The sequence below is a fragment of the Cyanistes caeruleus genome, chromosome 4, assembly GCF_971803275.1.
Source record: "Cyanistes caeruleus chromosome 4, bCyaCae1.hap1.1, whole genome shotgun sequence".
Taxonomy (NCBI): domain Eukaryota; kingdom Metazoa; phylum Chordata; class Aves; order Passeriformes; family Paridae; genus Cyanistes; species Cyanistes caeruleus.
The window spans coordinates 43,276,074-43,297,505 of NC_141704.1; the positions used below are offsets into that span (position 1 = coordinate 43,276,074).

The 21,432-nt window shown below is 34.5% G+C and overlaps 2 protein-coding genes across 9 annotated transcripts in view; both read right to left on the reverse strand.

Moving 5' to 3' along the window:
• PTPRQ (protein tyrosine phosphatase receptor type Q) overlaps positions 1 to 4,519 on the reverse strand; it is a 122,960-nt gene extending 118,441 nt beyond the window's left edge. Inside the window, exons 1-3 of the mRNA XM_086884201.1 lie at positions 3,299 to 4,519; positions 895 to 1,032; positions 129 to 264 (exon numbers count right to left, since the gene is read on the reverse strand). Coding sequence (XP_086740327.1) covers positions 129 to 264; positions 895 to 1,032; positions 3,299 to 3,346 — 322 coding nt within the window. The 5' untranslated portion in view covers positions 3,347 to 4,519. The remainder of the gene's footprint in view (positions 1 to 128; positions 265 to 894; positions 1,033 to 3,298) is intronic.
• Positions 4,520 to 8,052: 3,533 nt separating this feature from the next.
• The window catches only part of OTOGL (otogelin like), a 90,786-nt gene continuing 77,406 nt past the window's right edge, over positions 8,053 to 21,432 (reverse strand). For 6 of the 8 annotated variants that reach the window (XM_086884210.1, XM_086884203.1, XM_086884209.1 and 3 more), the window contains 10 exons: positions 20,412 to 20,516; positions 20,283 to 20,323; positions 19,267 to 19,330; positions 18,161 to 18,339; positions 17,726 to 17,830; positions 16,812 to 16,931; positions 15,199 to 15,244; positions 13,225 to 13,296; positions 11,001 to 11,080; positions 8,053 to 9,912 (listed from right to left, as the gene is read on the reverse strand). In XM_086884210.1, the coding sequence (XP_086740336.1) occupies positions 9,712 to 9,912; positions 11,001 to 11,080; positions 13,225 to 13,296; positions 15,199 to 15,244; positions 16,812 to 16,931; positions 17,726 to 17,830; positions 18,161 to 18,339; positions 19,267 to 19,330; positions 20,283 to 20,323; positions 20,412 to 20,516 (1,013 nt within the window). In that variant the 3' untranslated portion in view covers positions 8,053 to 9,711. The remainder of the gene's footprint in view (positions 9,913 to 11,000; positions 11,081 to 13,224; positions 13,297 to 15,198; positions 15,245 to 16,811; positions 16,932 to 17,725; positions 17,831 to 18,160; positions 18,340 to 19,266; positions 19,331 to 20,282; positions 20,324 to 20,411; positions 20,517 to 21,432) is intronic. The other 2 variants (XM_086884208.1, XM_086884205.1) reach the window with 1 other exon arrangement.

The window sequence follows — 21,432 nt, forward strand, 5'->3', positions numbered from 1 at the left end:
GAAAGCATACATCAGTGCAAAATTTCTAAATACACGAGTAATCTCGGGATCTGAATCCCTAATTTTTGATCTTCAGTATCAGACTACCTATAAAGATACCAAAATATTTTTTGTGCTTCTTGACTTACGTGTTTTAAATGATTTTATGCTTAAGATTTGGCCATTTTTCAGAGATTCTATTGTAACATCATACTTCCTACTTTCCTCCAGCAGAACTGTAGTACTGACAGGTTTCCGTTCAGCTTTAGAAATGTTTCTTACATTCTGCAAGTTAAAAGAATTTCTGAATATAGTGAAAGTAATAAAAATACAGTTTATAAGTGATCTATGAAGCTTTTAGAAGGAGAGCTTATATCACTGCACATCAAACTTGAGGCTGCAGTTACATTGCAAAATATCCAATGCATTTGAAACAAAGCCTTTTAGAAATCACATTAATAACAAACACCTTCAAATTAAAATTCCAATATTTTCTTTAAATTCCAGAAGACATGCTCAAAATAAGAATAATGCCTTCCCACTGAGATCTAGGGATAGTGTCTGTGTGTCTCCTGGAGAAGTCAAACTCCGCCTTCAAACCACAGTACCTTGAAGAACTTGCATATTCTTAACTTTGAGAATATGACTATCCATCTTTATTCAACAGGATACTCAAGGGTCTTTTGAGTCCCACTGGCTTCAGTAGGACTCTGAAAGAGTACACATAAATGATGTTAATTAAAATATCCAATACATTTTTTTCCCCCAAACTTTCTCTTTATTTCCTATTTTACTTTTTTTTTTTTTTTTAAGAAAAAAACCAATGAACCAAACAAACATATGGTGCTATTAATTACTGCTACCTGCAGCTCAAATAACATGGAACAACTTATTGCTTAGATTGATAAAATATACTTTTTGGCTGAAAGCATCTGCTTGCTGGTATGTCAGAATATAATAGTCTGGATCCTGTCCTTTGGGCAGTTCAGTCCATTCCATCCAAACTATTCTAGAAGGCTTTTTTGCTTGGTCACAGTCTACACACTGCACACCCTGTAAGACAAACATACACAAATGCAACTTAGTAGAAAATGCAGCAAACATACTTCTAACTAAATAATTGAACTCAATTTCAGTTAATTTAGTTAATTTCACCTAGAGCTTGTCAGCTAACAATAGTTTTTTACATGGACCAGTATCACCAGCTCTACTGTGTGACACACAGAGACCTCCTGATATTTTACAGGTTCTGCAAGTACAAGTTCTAGTTTTCTTTCTCTCTCCAGAGGTGGAAAATCATGTTAGCTGACCCAAATATGACAGAAACCTGTCATCATTTTATATTAGAAGCAATGACAGAGATTTCACTTGCTATGTTCATACTACAACAACAGATACAAGCAGTCAGGAGTTGGAGGTCTCAGTCCTATTCTTATATTACACATTAAAAACTTTAGTGGCATTAATTTAAAAATTTTCAGCTATTCAAGTTCTGTCTTTTGTGGCTTGTTTTTGCTTTGTTAATGAATTGAGATGACAAATAAATGCCATCTTGGCAATGAATTTAAAATCTTGTTCAAAAAAATAAACTAAAATAAAAATCAAATATGAACACCTAAGACACTAAAATAAAAGTTAGGAGTTTTATTACTATATTACTTTGTCTTGTCCTGTAAAGCAATCTAGCTTAAAAAAATCCCAAACAAAAACAAAAACAAAACAAAAACAAAAACAAACAATAATCCCACAAAAAAAACCCCAAACCCATAAAAAACAACAACAACAACAAAAAAACAAAACTATGTTGTTTATTTTTTTAAAGTACAACTTATTCTGGAATTCAGTTTGGCTTAACAAAACTTCCTTTAGCTAATGAATAACTAACATAACTATAAATCTGTCAATATCTCCGTGTTCAGAGTTTAGATTATACATTGTGAAGTAGAAGCTTTGTAAAGCTTATAAAGCCTTTAAACACTACAAATCCTTTACAAGAGGGACCTCTGGAATGAACTGAGACAATGGACTTATAACACTGATGGCATACACAAAAGTGTTTAAGGAATATTTTTCAGATTTTTAATCCAGTATATTGGGTATACAGCTGGCTTGCATTCCCTGAAAACACAATATGTCTAGCCCAGACAATTCAAACAGTAGGAAAATCTGATTTTAAAGATAAAAAATATATATTTGGCAATCACTGAATTAACCATTTTTAATAATTTTCCACCAACAGCAATTGTATACCATTTTACTGTACATAAATACATTCTACTTAGACCTAAAAAACAAGAAACACATTTTTAAATGTACACAAAAATTGTTCCATACCTATACCTAATGAGGGTGATTTAGAATGTTCATTTTTGTTACCAGAACCTTGCCATCACTTTTTAGGCCCTCATTTAAAGACCCAAGCAATTTAAAAAAATAAAACCAAAATTATTAAATTGACCTAAAAGACCTAAGGTTCAAATCTATCCTCAGGTGAGCTACTCAGGAGACAGGAGACCTAAACAACAAACAACTTATTAAATTTTGCTATCAACTGTGTCTCAACATAAGACTCAAGTAGGCTTCTCAGTGTGAAAAAGGCCCTTAAGGGGAAATACAGCAGAGATCAATAAAATCTTAAGTAGCCAAAACTGTGCAGAAATGGATTTTCATTTTCTCTTCAAGTACAAGCACTGTGAGGGATGAAACACAGCTGGTATGCTCCAGATTTACAGAAGAGGGGAAAACAAGGGTTATTCACAAAATAAGTAGTTTATCTGACAAGGCTTAAAATGAGTACTAAAAGTTTCAAGGGGTGTCAGAGGAGGCCCATTTGTGTTTGCAGAAGTTTGAGTTTAGAGAGCAGAACTACAATGAAGCTCACAAATAGCACTGCAAATGCTTCCATCTCAAAAAGTCCTTAAGCTGCACATGGTGGGAAACTGAGGCAGTGTAGGTAATTTTCTTACGCTATTCTTACAGTCCTCCTCAAGGGTCAGAGGTATGATAATTATATCATTAAAGCTTTTAATTCATACATGTCTAAGAGGTGACTTAAAGATGCTGGGATCTCTTACTTCTTCTGGGGAACACTAAACCCAAAGCAGCAGGCAATAAAGCAGATTAAAGGTTTCAAAAGAGCTTCCAACTATTTAAGTAGAAAGAAGACTGGGAATGTTCAGTAGCACTAAATGAGATCTCCCCGTGAACAGGGAGCTAGAACATCAGGAAAAAAAAAACCAGTCCAAATCACAAACCATAAATTTTCAGCATTTACTTCAACTAGTTATCCATCCCCCAAAAAACAGACTATTTTCCTTACCTTAAATAAATATTTTAATAAAAGCAGAAGAAGAATTGGTTGATCCATAGAGAAAGAAATGTTATAGTCCCAGTATCTCTTAAGTCCTTGTATCACCACGGCTTCAAAGTGAAATCATGTCAGAATATCCTAAGAACAGAAAAACTACTACACATATTTATTCTTCACATGGTTACAGAGGCAGCCAATGGTGCACCTGAGATGTGTGTCTTTGATCTGGCCCTGCCTCTTCCCAAGCCTCATATCAAGTTTCCTGAGGTCCTTTAATTTCAGTGAACTCTGGATGTGCCTGCTGTCCACCAGTAATTTTAAAACCTCTCAATGTAAACAATTATTTTTAGTTTCTATGTGATTACCAGATCAAAATTCATTGCAATCACTGCTAGCCCTTATTTTTCTTCAGGCTCTGGTTGTTTTTCTGTACCTTTCTACCCAGATATTCTGTGGCCAGTGTACAAAATAAGCCTGAAAACACTTTTCTGCAGAAGTACTAAGCACAGCTGCAGAACCATTGGCATGTCTTATGATCTCACAGAGGTCCCATACAAAGTCACCAGTATAAGCAACTATAAATAAAGAACAGACAAGAATTCATGGCAGTGGGACCACTGTTCTATTTCTCAAAGGCTGCTGAACAAAAGCTGGGCTCAGAAAAAAATATACTGGGTGATATTCATCTTTGGCCAGATCTGAAGCAGCAATTTCAGAGTTGAACTTATTTCAATATAATTCTCAGTGCCCTAAACTTTCCCCAAATAACATTTTTAATAAAAAATTAGTTTTCCACTGTGTTCTTTGAAATTAAATAGGTTTAATAAGCTGACAAAAAATGTTTACCAATTATAAAATAAATAAAAATCAATGCCATGGTATATGTGTACCATCAAAAAGGGCAACAGTCATATCATATTACTTTGTATTTTCCTAGGTGCTATCATTCCATCATACTTCTGTCTTGAGATACTATCTTGTTTTTTCAGTGGGCTGTTCCTAATTTTTACTAAAACATGTATCCCACTGAACAGTGGATCATGAAATAAGGAATACAATTTTCAGCTAAAGCTTTATTTAGAACTTGTAGTAAACAAGACAGGCTTACTTTCACCAGAAAAATACCATTTTGGAACTTTTATGCTATCCAGACTCAAAGACACACATAGTACAACAAAAGCTGCTGCAATGAAACCCCTGATCTCAAAACACTGAGTCAATCCCCCTGTCAGAGTGGCAGAGCACATGGGTGTAGTCACCTGCTTGCTATTTTATCTATCAGTGACAAAAGTAAGCTACTGCTTATTCAGTTAGTTTGCAAAACAGACATGCTCTTTTTTTTTTTTTCCAGAGCAATTTTTAATCATCAGGCACAAAGGGAGACTTTATTAGCAAAGCGATTTTCAAGACAGCAGCAGGAGCCCTCTCTGTGTTAACCACAATAAAATAAACATGCGTGGCACATTCCACCTTAATCAAAAGAACACTCCCCAAAACATAAACACATTCCTTTTATTCAGCATTCCTACTGACTAAGTTGTGACACCATTCACTACTGGTTTTCTCCAGTGTGATATCAGCACAGAAGCAGCTCTTCAAGCTCCCCCATACTAAAACTACTCACAAAACTAGAAACTACACATATAAGATATTTTCCAGACTATCTCCTTGAAGCAAGATGCTCAAATCTCTCATGTTAGGGACTCATTTACCACTGATTCCAATAGATATAGGACCACCTAACTGGTATATATGTAGAATTATTTTTCAAAATAGGCAAAAATGATAGTTCTTAAATGATCAGTATATGGCTGCCAAAATCTTGTCAATGTATCTTATTTGCTACAGCCCATTGTCCTTCAGCTCTGAATATACCTTTCCTCACCAAACTCTGGTGACCTGTTAATGGAGAGATAATTTTTTAAATTTTCTTATTCTATAGGCAGCTTGCACATTCCAATTGGCATTTAAAGAAAGTTGAGACAAAATTTAGTACGCACAAACCATCTCTACCATAACCTTTTCTCAATAAAACCCTTTTCTTTCTCTTGCATTAATGTGCTGAAGTATACCCCTCAAAAGATTTTTTACTTACATGTTGTGAATGTTTTTTGAAAATATATTCCAGAGAATTATTGTGAGTGTGCAACTACAAATTTTTGTTAATGTCCTGGCCTTCATGCTTTGTCCTCCATGATGGTTATATTGCAGTGGTCATGTGTGACAACTCATTCATGTTTTGTCCCCTAGAGCACACTCCTATGAGATTTTTCCTTTGGATTCTTCTTTTGTCCATGTATGGATGCCCATACATGATTACAGCAGCAGCAGCATCTCAAGGTAACATCTGAGAAAGGTTTTGATGAGACAGAACTTGAGAAAATTAGTTCAAGTCAATGTTTTCCATTGCCACAGTATTCCTGAGTGGTACCTATGTGTTTATTTGGCAGTAAGTTTTTACACAAAGGTGGATCTCTGTAGTGCATGGAAATTGGATTTGTCATTTAAATTATTGTAAAAGACAAGATAGAAGAAAAAGAGGTGGAAAGAATTATACAGAACTAATGAATAATAATAAAATAATTATTAAAAAAAATTACAGTTTCTGTAAGCTGAGTGTATCAACAGGGCAGAAGTTCAAGGAAAAAAGATTTGTGTCAGGAAAAATGGACTGTGAAAGAAGGGGGAAATGAGCCACATCTGAAACAGAATTCTGTCACTTCTGAAGCACTTTGAACAGCACAGTGACCATTTGTAATCCCAGAGTGGGTTGCTGTAAATGCCTCTGCCTTTCAGTATATTATGTGTCTTGTAATTATGTTCAAACACCAAACCTGAGGCCTAATCCTGCCTTAAAATTTCACCAATATACAGGCACATGTATTTGGGAAGAACTCTGTCTGCAATGTGGAAATATATCATGCAAATTAATTACGTTTTACTTTTTATTTTTAGTATACAGATTTGGCTAGCTAAAAATGGGAATATTAGCTGACTGTATAGCTGTACTCTCATATTTTATTAATGAAAACACATAGTAAGTGGCTTATACCTAATATTAAAAGCTTTGATTCAAAATCTAATTGTGTGTTGGGGCTGTAGTTGCTCTTAAACTACCTGGTAAAAAGGCAATATAATTATAAAAGTCTAAAATAAATATGGCAAAGACTTACTATTTGGTAGAAGCACATACAGGTACAATCTGATTCTTCTAAGTGTAGAGATATTTTTATGTTTGTCTCTAAAATATCTGCATAGTTTTATGGCTAAGCCTTTATATTGTGTGAATTCTTTTCAAGCACAGGTAGGAAACAGCGTTTGAAAAGAATAATGCCCTGGAGCAGGGGAAATGTAGGAAGGACGGGCTGCTGGAAGGAGTTACAAATGGCAGAAATGACAAGGCATGGTGGGACTGCAGCACCTCCATCGTGCACAGTTGCTTGGTTTTTCCAGTGACAGTGTGGGAGTTCCAGGAGTGCCTCCCCAACCTTCCTTCTAGGGGAGTACAAATTATGCTTGTTAGTTTCAGAGCGGATAGAAGGGAGTGAACGCTGTGGGTGTGAAAGCTCTTTTGGTCAATAATAAGCAGGCTAATTAATTTTGGTATTTAACCATATAATATTTGAGTTGGATCAGCTTTCCAAAGCAGCACACAAGACACCTGTGCAGACAGAGTTACACAAAATTTGAGGACAGGGCTTGAGGGAGGAATGCAGAGTTGAAGAGAAACGAGAAAGCCAAGACAGAACCATAAAGTGCATGTTTTTTATATGTATAGGTTGCAGACAGAGAAAGGATGGAGGAGAATAGTCCTGCCACTCTGCAGGTTCATTCAAACCTTCTCTCTGGAACAAGGCCTGCAAGGGCTAGCTCATGTTATATAAAACACATCCCGTTGTGCCAGTGTCACCTTCCTGGAGGTAAAAGGGGTGGGTGGGCTGTCCAGGAAATGGTTCAAGGGTTTTAATAGATGTTCACTTTCTGACAAAGCAGCCTGAGTTTGAAGTTGAACTGTAAAATGAAAGACAATCTTAGAGCCACCCTATCCAGCTCCACTGAAGATGTAAGATTTTGCTGTAGGTTTCAGGGGCAATCCTAACACAGTTGCTACTGATTGTTGCATTTAAAAAAGCAAATTGTCCAAGTGGGAAAAAATAGTTTAATATCATTTATCTTATTGCAGGTTGTCATGAAGTTAATTTTAAACATAACTTCTTTTATAATTTCCAGGCTTTCCTAAGGTTTTGCATTAGAATTAGTAGCAAAGCTTAATTAATTGCATCAATTTATTATCACTCTGCAAAATAATGTTTATTAAATTCTTTTCAATTACAAACACAGTTCTAAATCTTAGAAAATCAAATGGCTTACATGGCTTACAAAAGGCCACAGCTGTTCAGTGAAAATGTTTGATGATTATATTGAAAAATGCTATATTTTGAGGGTCTCCTTTTTGTCAAATGCTAAATTCATTAAGTAAAATTAGGCCAAACTCTGTTAAGGCAAATATAGGATACCTACCTCTATCTAAAAGTATGGTGGTGGTGTTTTTTTTTAAAGTTGTCCTTTAATCTGCTGTTTGTGTACACCAACATTACAGATATGACTATGATTTAACTTTTATTTCCTGCTTGCATGAAAAGTTTCTGTGCACAAATTCTGACAGCAGTATCAGAGAACATTTTGGTTCTAGGCCCTGGTATATAATAAAACTTGAAATATCTGCCTTACAAACTATAAAAACACAAAGATGAAGCATAGGCTTTCTCAAAGTGCCACTTTATTTTGATCACTAGTTGATCATTTTTTTCTTTATAATGGTTAAATATTTTGCTGATATTTTACAATGGATAGCTATATAATTTTTAAACCAAGTCACTATTATTAATGATATGCATGAGTAGATGAGTCTTGTTAATAACAACAGATTTCTCTGTATAAGCTATTTTTCTTTATAAGCCATCAAACTGAATGTAACAAAGATTTGTCACACAAAGTTGAAAAATAGCCTTGTCTTTTAAGGCAGTTATTATTGCTTATTTTTCATTGTAATAACCCATGTGATAATCCAACTGTTTTGTAATTAAATGATGACAGCTTGAAATCAAAACTGTCAGAAGATTTTCAAACATTTAGACAATTTCAATTCTCACACAGTTAAAAGGAAAATTGATAAGGAAAATACTGTCATAATTAATATAATTTTCATGCAGTGAGTTTATAAAGCAAAGTAATCTTCTAAAAACAAGATTAAACTTGCATCCTTTATTTTTAAATGCAGGTTATGTATTATGTCGAGTAAAAGGTAAATGATATTCAATTTAAGGTGCAGAATCATGGATATTTACAGCTTTATTGAGCATGAATAACTCACCTAAGTCCTTCAAAACATTTATTTTACCTGACTTTTTTTCCTGGACTCAAAAATTATGAATCCTAAATTCAGCCAATAGTCTAAATATCTGTATTGAAAAAACAAATTATAAAATATATTGAACACAAATCTCCAGACAGGAAAACAAAGACAAAACCCATTATGAATATTTAAAATGTGCAGTACTGTGGGTTTTTTTAATAAATATATATACATATAATCTTATTCTATACTAGCAAACAGCCAATTTCTTTTCTGTGAAAAGTGAAAAAATGGATACAAAATTTTGTAGCAGAAATGGCTTTCAGATATCTTTGAGTCACAAAAGCTATAATTCTTCAGCCTGTGCCTAGTCATGCTTCATATTTATAATATAAATAAAAATTAAATACATGTCTAAGGTTTCAAGATATTAAGATTCTGCTGTATACTCTGGAGATTTCCTACAAGTACATACAGATCACAGTAGTGCTGTTTCTCATTCACAGTGTAAGCAGAATACAGTCACTGACAACAGCTTAATGGACAAAATACAGATTCTTGAACAAGGTAAAAAATGTTACAGTTGAACCCATTATTTTAAAAATAAATTCATTCAGTCATTTTCAAAATCCTAATATGCTTCTTTCCCATTTAAACATGGAACTGGTGATGGTTTTCAGCGGGAGGCCTCTAAGTAAATGAATCATTGAGAAATTATTTGAGAAAGTCTCAACTTTGATAGGTAGCCACAATCCAAAATTTTAAAACACTGGAAGTACTAACCATATTAACCATCTTTTTTCACCACCTCATCAGAAAGCCACTGGGTAGAAATAAATGATGGATAAACTACATCTTGTTCAAAAAGATTTATGTGGTTTTTTCTATTCTTGCCAATATTTTCAAAGACAATTCAAAGAACAACAAACAATATCTTTGCTATATTTGGGAAAAGTTACATTGTAAAGCATAACTGATGCCTTTTTTATTTCCCTGCAGAATACTATATTCATCCATGACCAAAAAAGTGTGTCTGGTGAAAGTTAAATCATGTCCACAGTGTTGTTCAGTTCCATTGGCATGAGCAGTCTATGGGCTCTTGAATGACATAGAGAATTTCGGTGCCATTTCCTGAGCAGCGCAGGGGCACAGTCAGGACTCGTGTTCCAACTTCTCGACAGCATTTACAGAATCTTAGATGGCTATCAATATTGACATTGAAAATTGTTGCAGATGGGCATTTTCCATCACAAGAAGCCACATTTACCTATGAGTAAAAGAAAATAAGAGTAAGAATTAAAACTCGATATCTCAAATTTTATTATAAAAATATTACATTTCAAACTTCTTTGTGATTGAAACCCATTTTTACATTTGCAAAGGACTCTGGTCTTAAAAATTATTTTATCTTCTAAAATTCATTCATTCTAAGTTTAGCCACAATTATTTTTTTTTTAAATAAACTTCTTTATTGTTTAATCATATGTTTTGTTTCAACCTTGTGCTATGGATACCAAAATTGAATCCCCATTTACAAATTAATAACTTTGGAACAGCACAGTTGAATCCATGTCCTTTTCATGTTCATTGATAAAAAGTTAAACTCCTCTAAGTAAAGTGAAGGGAAGTTTAGCATTCTCCTTGAAAGACGAAAAGCATATCAATGCAAAAGCTTTTCCCTTTCTTATTTATACAGGAGGGCTGTGTTATCACTCAGAGAAATACATCCAGAAAGTAGATGCAGTAACAAACCAGCTATGACACATTCTAGCTAGAAAATTAGACTAGACTTCAGCAGAGCAAAGCTTTCTCTCACTGTTACATTATGTGAAGAATTTAATTCGCTGATATGTTGACCAAAAAAATGAAGTATACTTTTAATTTAAAACTTAAGCAGAGTTGGAATGCTGGGAAATCAAGGGTGGCTATACTAGGTCTAGTTCTTTTCGTGACAGACTTAAATCTGATTTCTTCTGCAGGTGGGGCATATGAAAGATGCTTTGAGCTACTCCTTTCTGAGCTTGTCATGGGATGTGCCATACCCATACAAATTAAGCTAAAAGATAACTTTGAAATTTCCTGAGATTTGACAGAAGTAAAAAAAAGACTTCATCCTAAGCACTAGTAATCACATTTATTAATTAATTAAATGTAATCATGCTCAGCCCTCTCCAAAGTTTGTTAGCAGTACCCCAGCCAAGAAGACATTGGTAGTTCCCAGCCAGTCACAGCAGATACCATTTGATGGGCCAAAATCACCTGATAGAAAAAGAGTGCCAGTGGGGGAGCTGGAGAGGAAAGGGAGTTTGCTTGGCTTGGCATGCCATAGGCCCAGCACTGAAATTTTATGCTTACCGGGCTTTGACTTATACAGTCATTTTTTCTTATGGTTGTCCTGATTGTCATTTTCTGGCAAATCCTTTCTTCCTTTTTGCCTGATAAAATACAAAAAATGCATACTGAATCAATACATCTTCTGTAACGTATTTGCTTCTTTAAAAAGTAAAAATATTAACATAATTTAAATAGTTATACTTCATTTTAATTAATGTCCACGTGGAAACTATTATTTCCATAATTTTCTTTTTAAATCTAATATATTAATATACAGTTCCTGTGCAGTATTACCTATTTTTGGCTGGTACGTATGAGCATCAAATGCTCCAAATAAGCTATACATTCTTTTTAAAATATTAAACTATGAATATGTTTTTAAGTTGCACATATGGCAAGAGAAATATAAACAATTAGAAAAAATGTATTCAGTAATTTTGAATAGTATTAGAATTAATTTTTTTTATTGGGAATTTCGAATGCAAAAAGGATTTTGATCCTGCCTTTTATAAAATTTTCAGAACTTAGCATTAGAGAAGGTGAAGGTGTGAATGTGATTACAATCTTCATTCTATTTTGCATGATTAAAAATTAAATATAATTATATTATTTCAATATATTTTTGAGAAATATGTCCTTCAAGGAAGCCTTAAAAGAGAGATATGCATTTATTTGCTACATATGGTGCACTTTTTATCACCAGATCTGAAGCATGTAGCACATGCAGTCAGCATACAGATCTAGGATGAGGGAAATACTGAATTTTATGTTCAGTCTTGAAGCTATTGATAGGAGAGTTTGGAGTTTTTCTTATTTGTAAAATAAAGCTGTACAGTTGAAAGCCATTTTTTAAACATGATAAAAGTCATAATATAATACTGAAACAATTAAACATAATTTTTCATGCTTCACTATGTATCAGGCCATTATCACTATCTGTGTAACAGCAGTTATTTAAATCTCCTGATCCACTAGTCATCAAAATGATCTTTTAGTTTTGCTGTGTAACCATTCTGGACATACAGCACATAAAATAAGAACTATTCAGCAGTTTCTTGACCTTCCTTCAAGGTTGGGTGTACAGAAAAACAATTCTTCTGTTCCCCAGAGGCTTGAGAGCACTTTTATAAGATAAATGATCTCTGAGTAACCAAGATATTTTGCAACCACAGCTCCATTAAGTACTGAAAAATTAGGTTGGCTGCAGAATACAGCTAGATTTTAACCTGTGCATTCAGAAGAATCAAACTAAATTCTGTTAATGAATTAGCAGATCAGTGTATGAGTGAAGTTGTTAGACTATAGCATCTCACTTTTCCTTTTTCAGAAATGCTTAATTTCTGTGATGTTTCAATCTGAAAATGTTTGCCAGCTTGAGTATGTGCAGACAGGGCAATCTTTGTAGTGCAGCAAGTCTTATAGAGATGAATAGCTAACATTTTAGACTATAAAGTGCTGATGTCTTATGGAAGCTCTGCTGCTTCATTTTCCTTTCTCCAACCTTGAAGTGTGAAGATCTGCATTTCAGTATCAGATGTGCTTTGTTTATTCATTCCTTATTTGAGGAAGGAGTTTCTGTGACTCACCTATCCTATAGAGCAAAGAATTATGTGTATTGCAACAGTTCTGTAACGTTCTGAAATTTCTGGTATAAAAAGAATATACTGCCATGGGGTTGTAATTGTATGTGCTGCATCCCCCTCCCCGCACCTGCCCTCAATATTTTCATAACTTTGTAAAATATATTATTTGTGACAAAGAAAAAACACAGCATAAATCCATATCTGCAAAGGTGAGATCAGACAGTAACACACGCTCTTGCTCTATTTTAAGACAAAAGTATTTCCATCATTAAATTCAGAGACCTGGCATCAGATTTAGAATCTCTTGGTAACAGTATTGAGAATTATGAATTTTTTTAAGTAACATTTCTTATTAAATCTACCCTGTACAGCAAGTTCATGTGATAAAACCAATTTCAACAATGAGCAGCAGGAATAACCATCAACAACATATACAAGAAATGGATGAACCTAATTCTGACAGGTGCTGAGCAGTGAATCTCAACCAGGCTTTAGAAAACCAGATTTGGGAGCCAGCAGAGGATCAGCATCTCTCAGTATCAGGCCCAGAGCCATTAACTGCATGGTAACATCCAATGATGATGACAGCTATGACACATACATCAAGCAGTGCTTATATTATTTTCAAGAAAAAAAAGAAAATACATTATTAAAAATAATACCTTGTTCACAATTAATACTATCAGTAGGCACTACTGGACTAATGGCAAAGGGTAATAGACCCAATCCAGAACCTGGCAGAATCATTAGGAATAGAAGATTCTCATGAAATAAAAACATTTCTGTATAAATGACACTTCATTAATTCTTACACTGCCAACTGCAATTTTTCTTTTAGCAAAAGAGGGTGAGCTTTCCTGTTAGTCTTCTGCAATTTAGAAACTCTGCAGCTGCTTCAAGTCTCACTAAACTTTACTTTATTATCCTATACTTTATTATCCTCCTGGTTAACACCAAACTGGAATGCTTACTTTTAAACCCTTTTAAACCAAACTTTTGGAATTAGTCTGTCTATGGCAAGGTAAGAATTAAATATATGCACTCACTTTGCATGCATTAAATCAAACTCTTTCAGAAAAGTTATTTGTTCCCATTAAAATCCCAATGTGTTGCAAGCTCTATTTATAAGTACTCAACTGCTTCACCACAGGGCACATGCTTTTAGTTAAAAATAAAACAAACAAACAAACAAAAAAAATATAATAATATGAATGTTATCTGGGGGTTTTAGCAGCCACCTTAGCAAGTATTTCTGAAGTATAACAATGCCTTTCCTGAGGCCACAGAATATGGCCAAAGATATAAATCTTCCCGGTCAACAGAGAACCAGCAGTCAATAATTTTTAAGATTAATTTTCTAAATAATGCCAACCTAATTGATTTTTTTTTTTTTTTTGAGGGGGGGGTGTGGTTGATGGGGCAGATTTATTTTTTTTTAATCTCATGAGAGAAAGATTATTGATTAGTAAGATTTCAGTACAGTTCTGGTGTGTTATTTCTCTAAGGTGATTCTCAATAAAAAAACCATTATGTTGTATAGAACTACCTTTCATTTTCCATGTTTTGGTTATAATGGAACAATAATATTTGCAGTTTCCTTTCTAAGACTCACATAGCTTGGAAATTTGGTATAGTTCTGTATTTTATAAATATCACTACTTCCCCTTATTTCTCCAAATTATATTCAATACATTGCACTTCAGTTTTATATAATAACTGTGCAATATATGGTTATAAGTCTGCAACTTCCTAATCAATAATATGAAGCAAAGATTTGTATACAGAAATTCCAAAGACTGATTTACTTTTATTCTAATGTTGAACACAAAAGCAACCAAAAAGGAGGGTTAAGATTTTCTGTAATGTTGAACATGTCCTTGCTCTACACAATCTAAAAAATTAGTTTTATAAAAGAGTGTTTTATATATATATATATTTACACATAATTATGTAAGTAGAAAATAAATTTTTTTCTAGTCCAAATTACAGAGAAAACCAGTTTGTTCTCAATCTATTTTTAAAATTGCATAAATTATGTAACCTTTATGTCAGCTTGAGTCACATTTAATCATATTTTAAAGTTACACACAGAAAATGGGAATGTATCACCAGATATTAAAAGGCTGATTTTATATAAGCCTTGCAATCATCAGTTTTACTCTAATTTTTCCTCATTTAGGATTTACGAAAAAACATTCCAGTATTTTGGACCTAGAAAATACATATTAGGGATACAGAATAAATTGCTAAGTTTGAAGATGTATTGCAAAATGTCATTGAATCAGGAATCATTTTTAAGAGGAAAAACTCTTGTCTTTTAAGAAGAAGATCAGAAGATGCTATTTGAGAGCCAACTTAATGATAAAGAGAATGTTTTAACTGAGACAGTTTTAATCTTCCATACTTGGGGAGATTTGGTTATACTCCAGAACTATAATGTTAAAAATCACCAAGTCAGCAGCCAAATGAAGCAAGACATTTTAATATGAGTAGTTAGGTAACTACAAGAATTTTATCTGATTTTTAGGGGGAACTGCATGCTTTTTCCCTCTTTATGTCCCAGCAACTGAGGTTAAAAAAATAAGCCCTCCAAAACCAAAGCCAAACTAGCACATATTGCAGCCTTCATCACTTACAGGTCTTGCAGCAGCCATCATTATACGTCTGCACAATTCCTCCATTCTAGGAAAATAAAAGAAGAATATAGCAAAAAAGTCTAGGCCAAATGTAAGGGGAAATTGTATCTCATGACATTCCACATTTTAAAAATGTCAAACTAATAAAAAGAACTGCCACTGAAATCAACAGAATTAAACAGGTGTGTGCCAGCTGAAGGATAGTTTCACAAATTATTTACAGCTTTTGAATCTGCAAATGAACTCATCACTGATGACAAGCTCAGTCATGTTCAGTTGACATCTGATGTAGTTTCCTTTGAAGAAGTCACTTAGTCTCTATAAACATGTATTTTATATAATCTACTACCCTCTATTTCCCCACCATGGAGATTTATTAGGATAGCTTCAAAAATTAATGTGAGTAGCCCAGATCTGCATATAAAGCAGAGAACATAAATAGAACTCTTAGGATGACAACAGACAAAAGACAGAAATTTTTCAGCTTCTATCTTTTCATCAAGAATATATTTTTTACCTCATTACATTGAATAAGTTGCTCAAGAACTTCTCAAAAGAGCACTTAAACTCAGATATTCCTGAATTATCCTGAACTGCCTGTGAGAAAAGCTTTCTTCTCAGCTACTGTTCAAGCCTATGCTCAGCATCTCTCAAAAACAGGTCAGACAGATTCAGAAAGTTAATTTTAGGGCTCCATTCTTTAAAATCTTAACCTAATAGATGGTGTCAGAATGGTTCCAAGGAAGAAACTCAAGCATTACCTCAAAGTAGTACAGGCATTATTTTTAAATAGAATATCTTCCTCAGGACTGGAAGAAATAGAAACTTTTTCAAACAAATGGAAGGGGTAAGTAGGACTGGTACTAAATGTGTAATCTGTAGTCAAGGCAGCAATGGTACTTACCCTCTCTGCATAAATATTTATTATTATTTGTAGCTCATATAAAATATAGGATACACTGCAAGCGAAAAATTTTCCAAGTATTATAAGTTAGAGAATTATTAAATGAGAATTGAAACTGTAAACAAATATGCAGTCTTTGTGAAGAATACATGTTCTTCAAAGCAGTTTATATGGATATGCCATCTTTATATTTTTAAATATATGAGGTAGGTAGATACCTTGGACATTTTTTGTTATGTTACGCAGATTTTAATTTAAGAGATAATAAAGTTTATATATACTCTGTCATCTCCCTAATCTTTCCACAATTTAAGGAATTTTTAATATAACTGCCTTTTATATGGAGTATTTTTGGATTTCTTGATCTATTTATTGTGTGTGTTCTATGAACTTGGCAAAGTATTATTCCAAACTAAAGCAAGACATAGTGATTAGCACTTTATATAGTGATATGTCAAGCATAATTCCAATTCCACAATAGTCTAAAAGGAGTCATCAACAAGACCCAAGCCAAACTTTTACACTCCTCACAGATATTTTGTCAGTTAAAAAAAACAGGAGCATAGGAAATGACTGCAAATTGCTCATTTACAGGTTTTTACTTACCTCTTTCTTAATTTAAAGAAAGTGAATGAAGTTTGCCTGCACTGTGGAGTGTAAGCCAAACTCCAGAGCAATTATTGTCACTTACCTTACCCAAAGTACAAACCTTTGTACACTCAGTGTCATTGAATGGGGGACAGACAACACTTGACCCCAGGACAATAGCCCCTGCAGCAGTCTTTACACATTTGTAGTTGGTACAGTTGGAGGTCCAGGTGCTTCCTTCCTGAATATATAAAACAAAGCCATTGTTAGGAAAGCCAAAACACTTCGCCTTTATCTCCAACCTGAAATGTCTACAAAAGTAGTGCCCTCATAGTGTAGCATCTACTGGAGTGGAAAGTGTGCTGCAGACCACCCGTAGGTGGTAAAAGGGAAAGACCATCCTCTAATTATCAGAGGCTATTCCTCCCTGCAGTCATGGCTCTTCTCTCCAGTGTGCTGCTGAGCATGGCTGTCCTACTGCAGAATGAAAGGACTCTGCCAGTTCAATAGTTTCCTTTGCTCTGAAATAATTTGGAAGTATGAACCAAATCATGGCCACATCTAAATTTCTGTGTATGTGGATGCTGGAACACACTATCAAGATCCTGAAACCCAGAGCTTCAATTTACACTTTTCTGTAGTAACTAGCGTGAAGAGTGGTTCTGAGAAGAGGGGGACATAGAAATCCTGATGTAGGCTCAGAAGTTCTCAACACATCTAAATCACAGTATATTATTTAGGGTTTGAACCCTGTTCTGCATTTAGAGCATATCCAGCCTTAAGTAAATGATGACATTTGCATATCTTTGCAGAAAATATTACAAGCAACAAGATATTTACGTATGTGAAATGGCAGGTCTTTAGATAAACACACTGATTTCAAATCAGACACCATAAATAGTCTCTTAAGCGTGTAACCAGCAGAAAGGAGGTATGAAACAAGAATGACAGCATGAGTTAACAAAGAAATGCCTGTCAGACTCCTGTCTATTGTATCATTACAGTTAGTTCCTCTCTGGGTTCAGAGGCACCTACCTCATACACAGTCAGCGTTCCATTCTCTGTTTGAAAAGAGCAGGACACGTTTTGACACGTACCACAACAAGTATGGTGACTGAAGGAGGGAATGTATACTTGATGCTGGAAAGAAAGGAAAGGAAAAAGACAAACTAGTACTTTCTAAATATACATTATATGGAAATTCTTTGATTTCTGAAATTAAAAACACCAAGGAAAACGATGGATGGATGGATGGATGGATGGATGGATGGATGGATGGATGGATGGATTTTTTTACACAGGCTGCTAGAAACTGCCTCTCAAAATAATCATGTAAACACAAGATAGACATCATCACTGCAAGTTCTTGCTGAGTAAACAGGGCTAGCAAAAGTCTTCACTAAGATTTCTATCCTAGTTGTGCAGTTGTGCTCACAAATTGCATAATTCCTGTATTTTAGGAATACTCACAGCTTCACATTGCTGGGAACAGTTCATCATTGTGAAATGCATGGCATTGTAGCCTGTGTTCTGATCTTTTTCTTGTAAACACTGTACAGTGTAACAAAGGTCTCCATCCAAGTACTGAATCACTGACTGTCCAGGGCTCAGTACTGTGACGTCTTGGAAGATGCATACATCATCCTTCTCTAAAACCAAAAGAAATAAATGTTACCAGAAGGGGGAAAAAACATGAAACAAATTAACAGAACCACTGGTAAGACAAAAGTAAGGCAAATTCATATTCACTGCAAAAGAATTCTATCTTTTAGATGCGATTGGTTTGCGGTTTTAATTACCAAACAAGGATGGGAGGAATGATAATTCAGTTTTTGAAAATGTTACAAAATGCAAAACTACCTAAAACTGATAGTGCTCCTACTATGGAAGTAAAAAAAGTCTGCTGTTCTTGTTTTTAAAGTGTTCTAATATTTAACATTCAGCTATTCTGCACATGACAAAATGTAGCCTTTCTGTCAATTAAACAACTCTGCAAATACCTGTGGTCCGATAATCTGGCCAGGCTGTGAAGGTGCTTGGCTCTTGGAGGCAGCTTAGCCTGGGCTGCTGCCAGGACTGCAGCTTGCTTCAGCACCCCCATGCACAGTGCAGCTGAAATCTGCTCTACATGGGTAGCTGAGAGAGGGAAGGGAGCAGAGCTCTGATCTTAAGACTGGCTAGCTCCTCTTGTGCTGGCTGAACAGGTCTGGTGCTCTGTGGGAAATGTCTCTTTTGTGTTGAAAGCTGACTAGCAGCAGCTGCCCTGCTCACACTCAGCTACTGTTCACAGCTTATTTCCTATTTGCCTCTCACCAGAGGGACTGTACCTGCCTCTGAAGGCATGGGTACTTCTACAACACTCCCACACTGCCAAAATAGACACAAAATGGATGGGTTAGCAGGCAAAGCACCATCTTCAGAAAAGAGAGTAGCATTGCATAACTAGATAGACACATCAAATTAAAATAAAAGAGCATTTACATTTGAGAAGATTACAATTACCTCATTTCTGCTTGCTTTGCACACCCTTTTAGCTAAAAACTAAAACACAACTATGAGGAATAGGAAAAAGTTACCACAAATGTAGTGAGTGCATCCACAAGCACTGGAAACACTGCTATCTACTTTTTTAACTTCTCCCTGAGTACAGAAAGATAAAAGTATTTAAAGTCAATTAAATGTAGTGCTACACAGACAACTTTTCTCTAAAAATGTGAAATATTATTTTCATCACTTCCAGCCCTGGTTTCATAAAAGAGAAAAATTGCAATGTACTCAAGAAACAGAAGCATTCAGAGTTATTCAGTGTATTTATCTCTTAAAACAGAAAACAGCATTTCATTTTCTGTAACAGTGCATAGAACAGCAGAGTCAATAAACAGCATTCTTTCCTGAGATATAAAGTTATTTCAATAATAAATATATTAGCAAAATATTGCCTCCTAAGGAGTTTCTTCCAAAAGATAGGTGAAAGTTATTTAAATATAAAATTCCTTAGTAGACTTTGTGTTATGCTGTCTTCACATAAGGAAAAAACTTCAGGCATTGCATAAGGAAAATAATGGTCACTATAGTATTAACGGGAGTTTGAACATTCACTATTAATTTTTTTCCAGATCACAGTCCCTGTCATGACAAACTACATGAGGAGCAAAATATTTATGACTTCTCACATCAGCTAAATTCAATTGTTAAATAATTTTAATCAAAATCATAAATGTTTAATAAAACAACACATTTCTTCAGATGATACTATAATCATAAAGCTCATACCTCACTGGTTACTTTTTTAAATGTGAATTATTTATGTTGAAAGCCTTACTAGCATATTGTTTCATGTCAGCACTGAACAGGACAAAATTACAGTTGCTTTTTTTCTTTTTCCACCTTACAACACACAAAGTGAAATTTCTCCAAGGAATGGCTGACAACACTATGCAGACACTTGGAATTACACACTTGAGCTTGGGCTGGAAGGAGATCCCACCCTGTCCCTGTTCACTCTTTACAACTAACCGAAACAAGGAGTGTAAAAGGGAGGAGTAAGACAGGTCTACACCATTACTAACAGCATTGAAAAGACACCACTTACCAATTTACAGGTCAGCATAGTGGCATTTTCACAACTACATTCTGAGGAGATAAAGAAAATTGTGTTAATCTATTAGCTAACTGTTAGCTTTGGTTAGCAACTGTGACTAAGGAGTAAAGCAATAATTACCACAGTGCCATTCTGGACAACATTGCCCAAGTACTTTTTCCTTCACAGGTGTCATGTCATCTGTGCATATCATAGGAGGCTCAGAACAAAGATTTTCATCACAAACTAAATGAGGGGGAAAGACATATGAGAATTTACTCAACTTTCCTTCATGTTTTTCAGCTTACATTTAAATACTTTTAAATTACTTTTAAAAGAAAATTATTTTATATAAATGTTATTGTGTTTCTTAAGCATCTCAATTATATTTGGAATGAAAAACTAAAAAAATATTTTCAAAAGTGATTTTAGTTGCCTTCAAACATGTTTAAATTTTCAGAGAACATCAAACAGAAATCATTTAATATTCTTCCTACTTCAGAGTTACTCAAGATTATAACTAGTACCAAAGATAACTAAAGCCATAATCTTTGGTAAACAGGGACTTGAAATGTCCTGTTTAGGGAACTGTAAAGGGCACTTCTGGAAGATAACAGGGAGCAACTTCTGCCCAGGTATGTTCTGATAAGAAAATAGTGCCTCCCTTATCAGAAGTGGCTAACTGGGATTGTGAAAGAAGATCACGCACTAAGATCTAACTTTCTCTATGCCAGAATTGGGGGGAAAAATGCCAAAGGCCTTTGCAGAAAATTTCACCTGGGTAAAGGCCCTAAGAAAAGGAAAGGACTAAAATACAGAAACAAATAAAGTTAAAATTACTAAACTCCAAATTTAGTGGAAGTCAATTTGAGTATTTTAAATTACCCTGAAAGACTGCAATAGGATGAAAGTTAATCTAAATTAAGTGGGTATACTTGTAGATTTTACTTAAAAATGTAAAGCACAATTTATGCATCTTATGAGGCTATGAAAAGGACTAAGTTATACTGGAAATATTTTTCTTCTGCCTGCTCATTGTTTGAATAGTAGTCAACCCAGCAGCATTTGAAACACTTGGTCTACTCCTTCCCCTAGGACCTAAAAGTGCAAAGAAACTGCCTAAACATTAGTGAATAGTACAACAGAGGTAAAACAACATGAA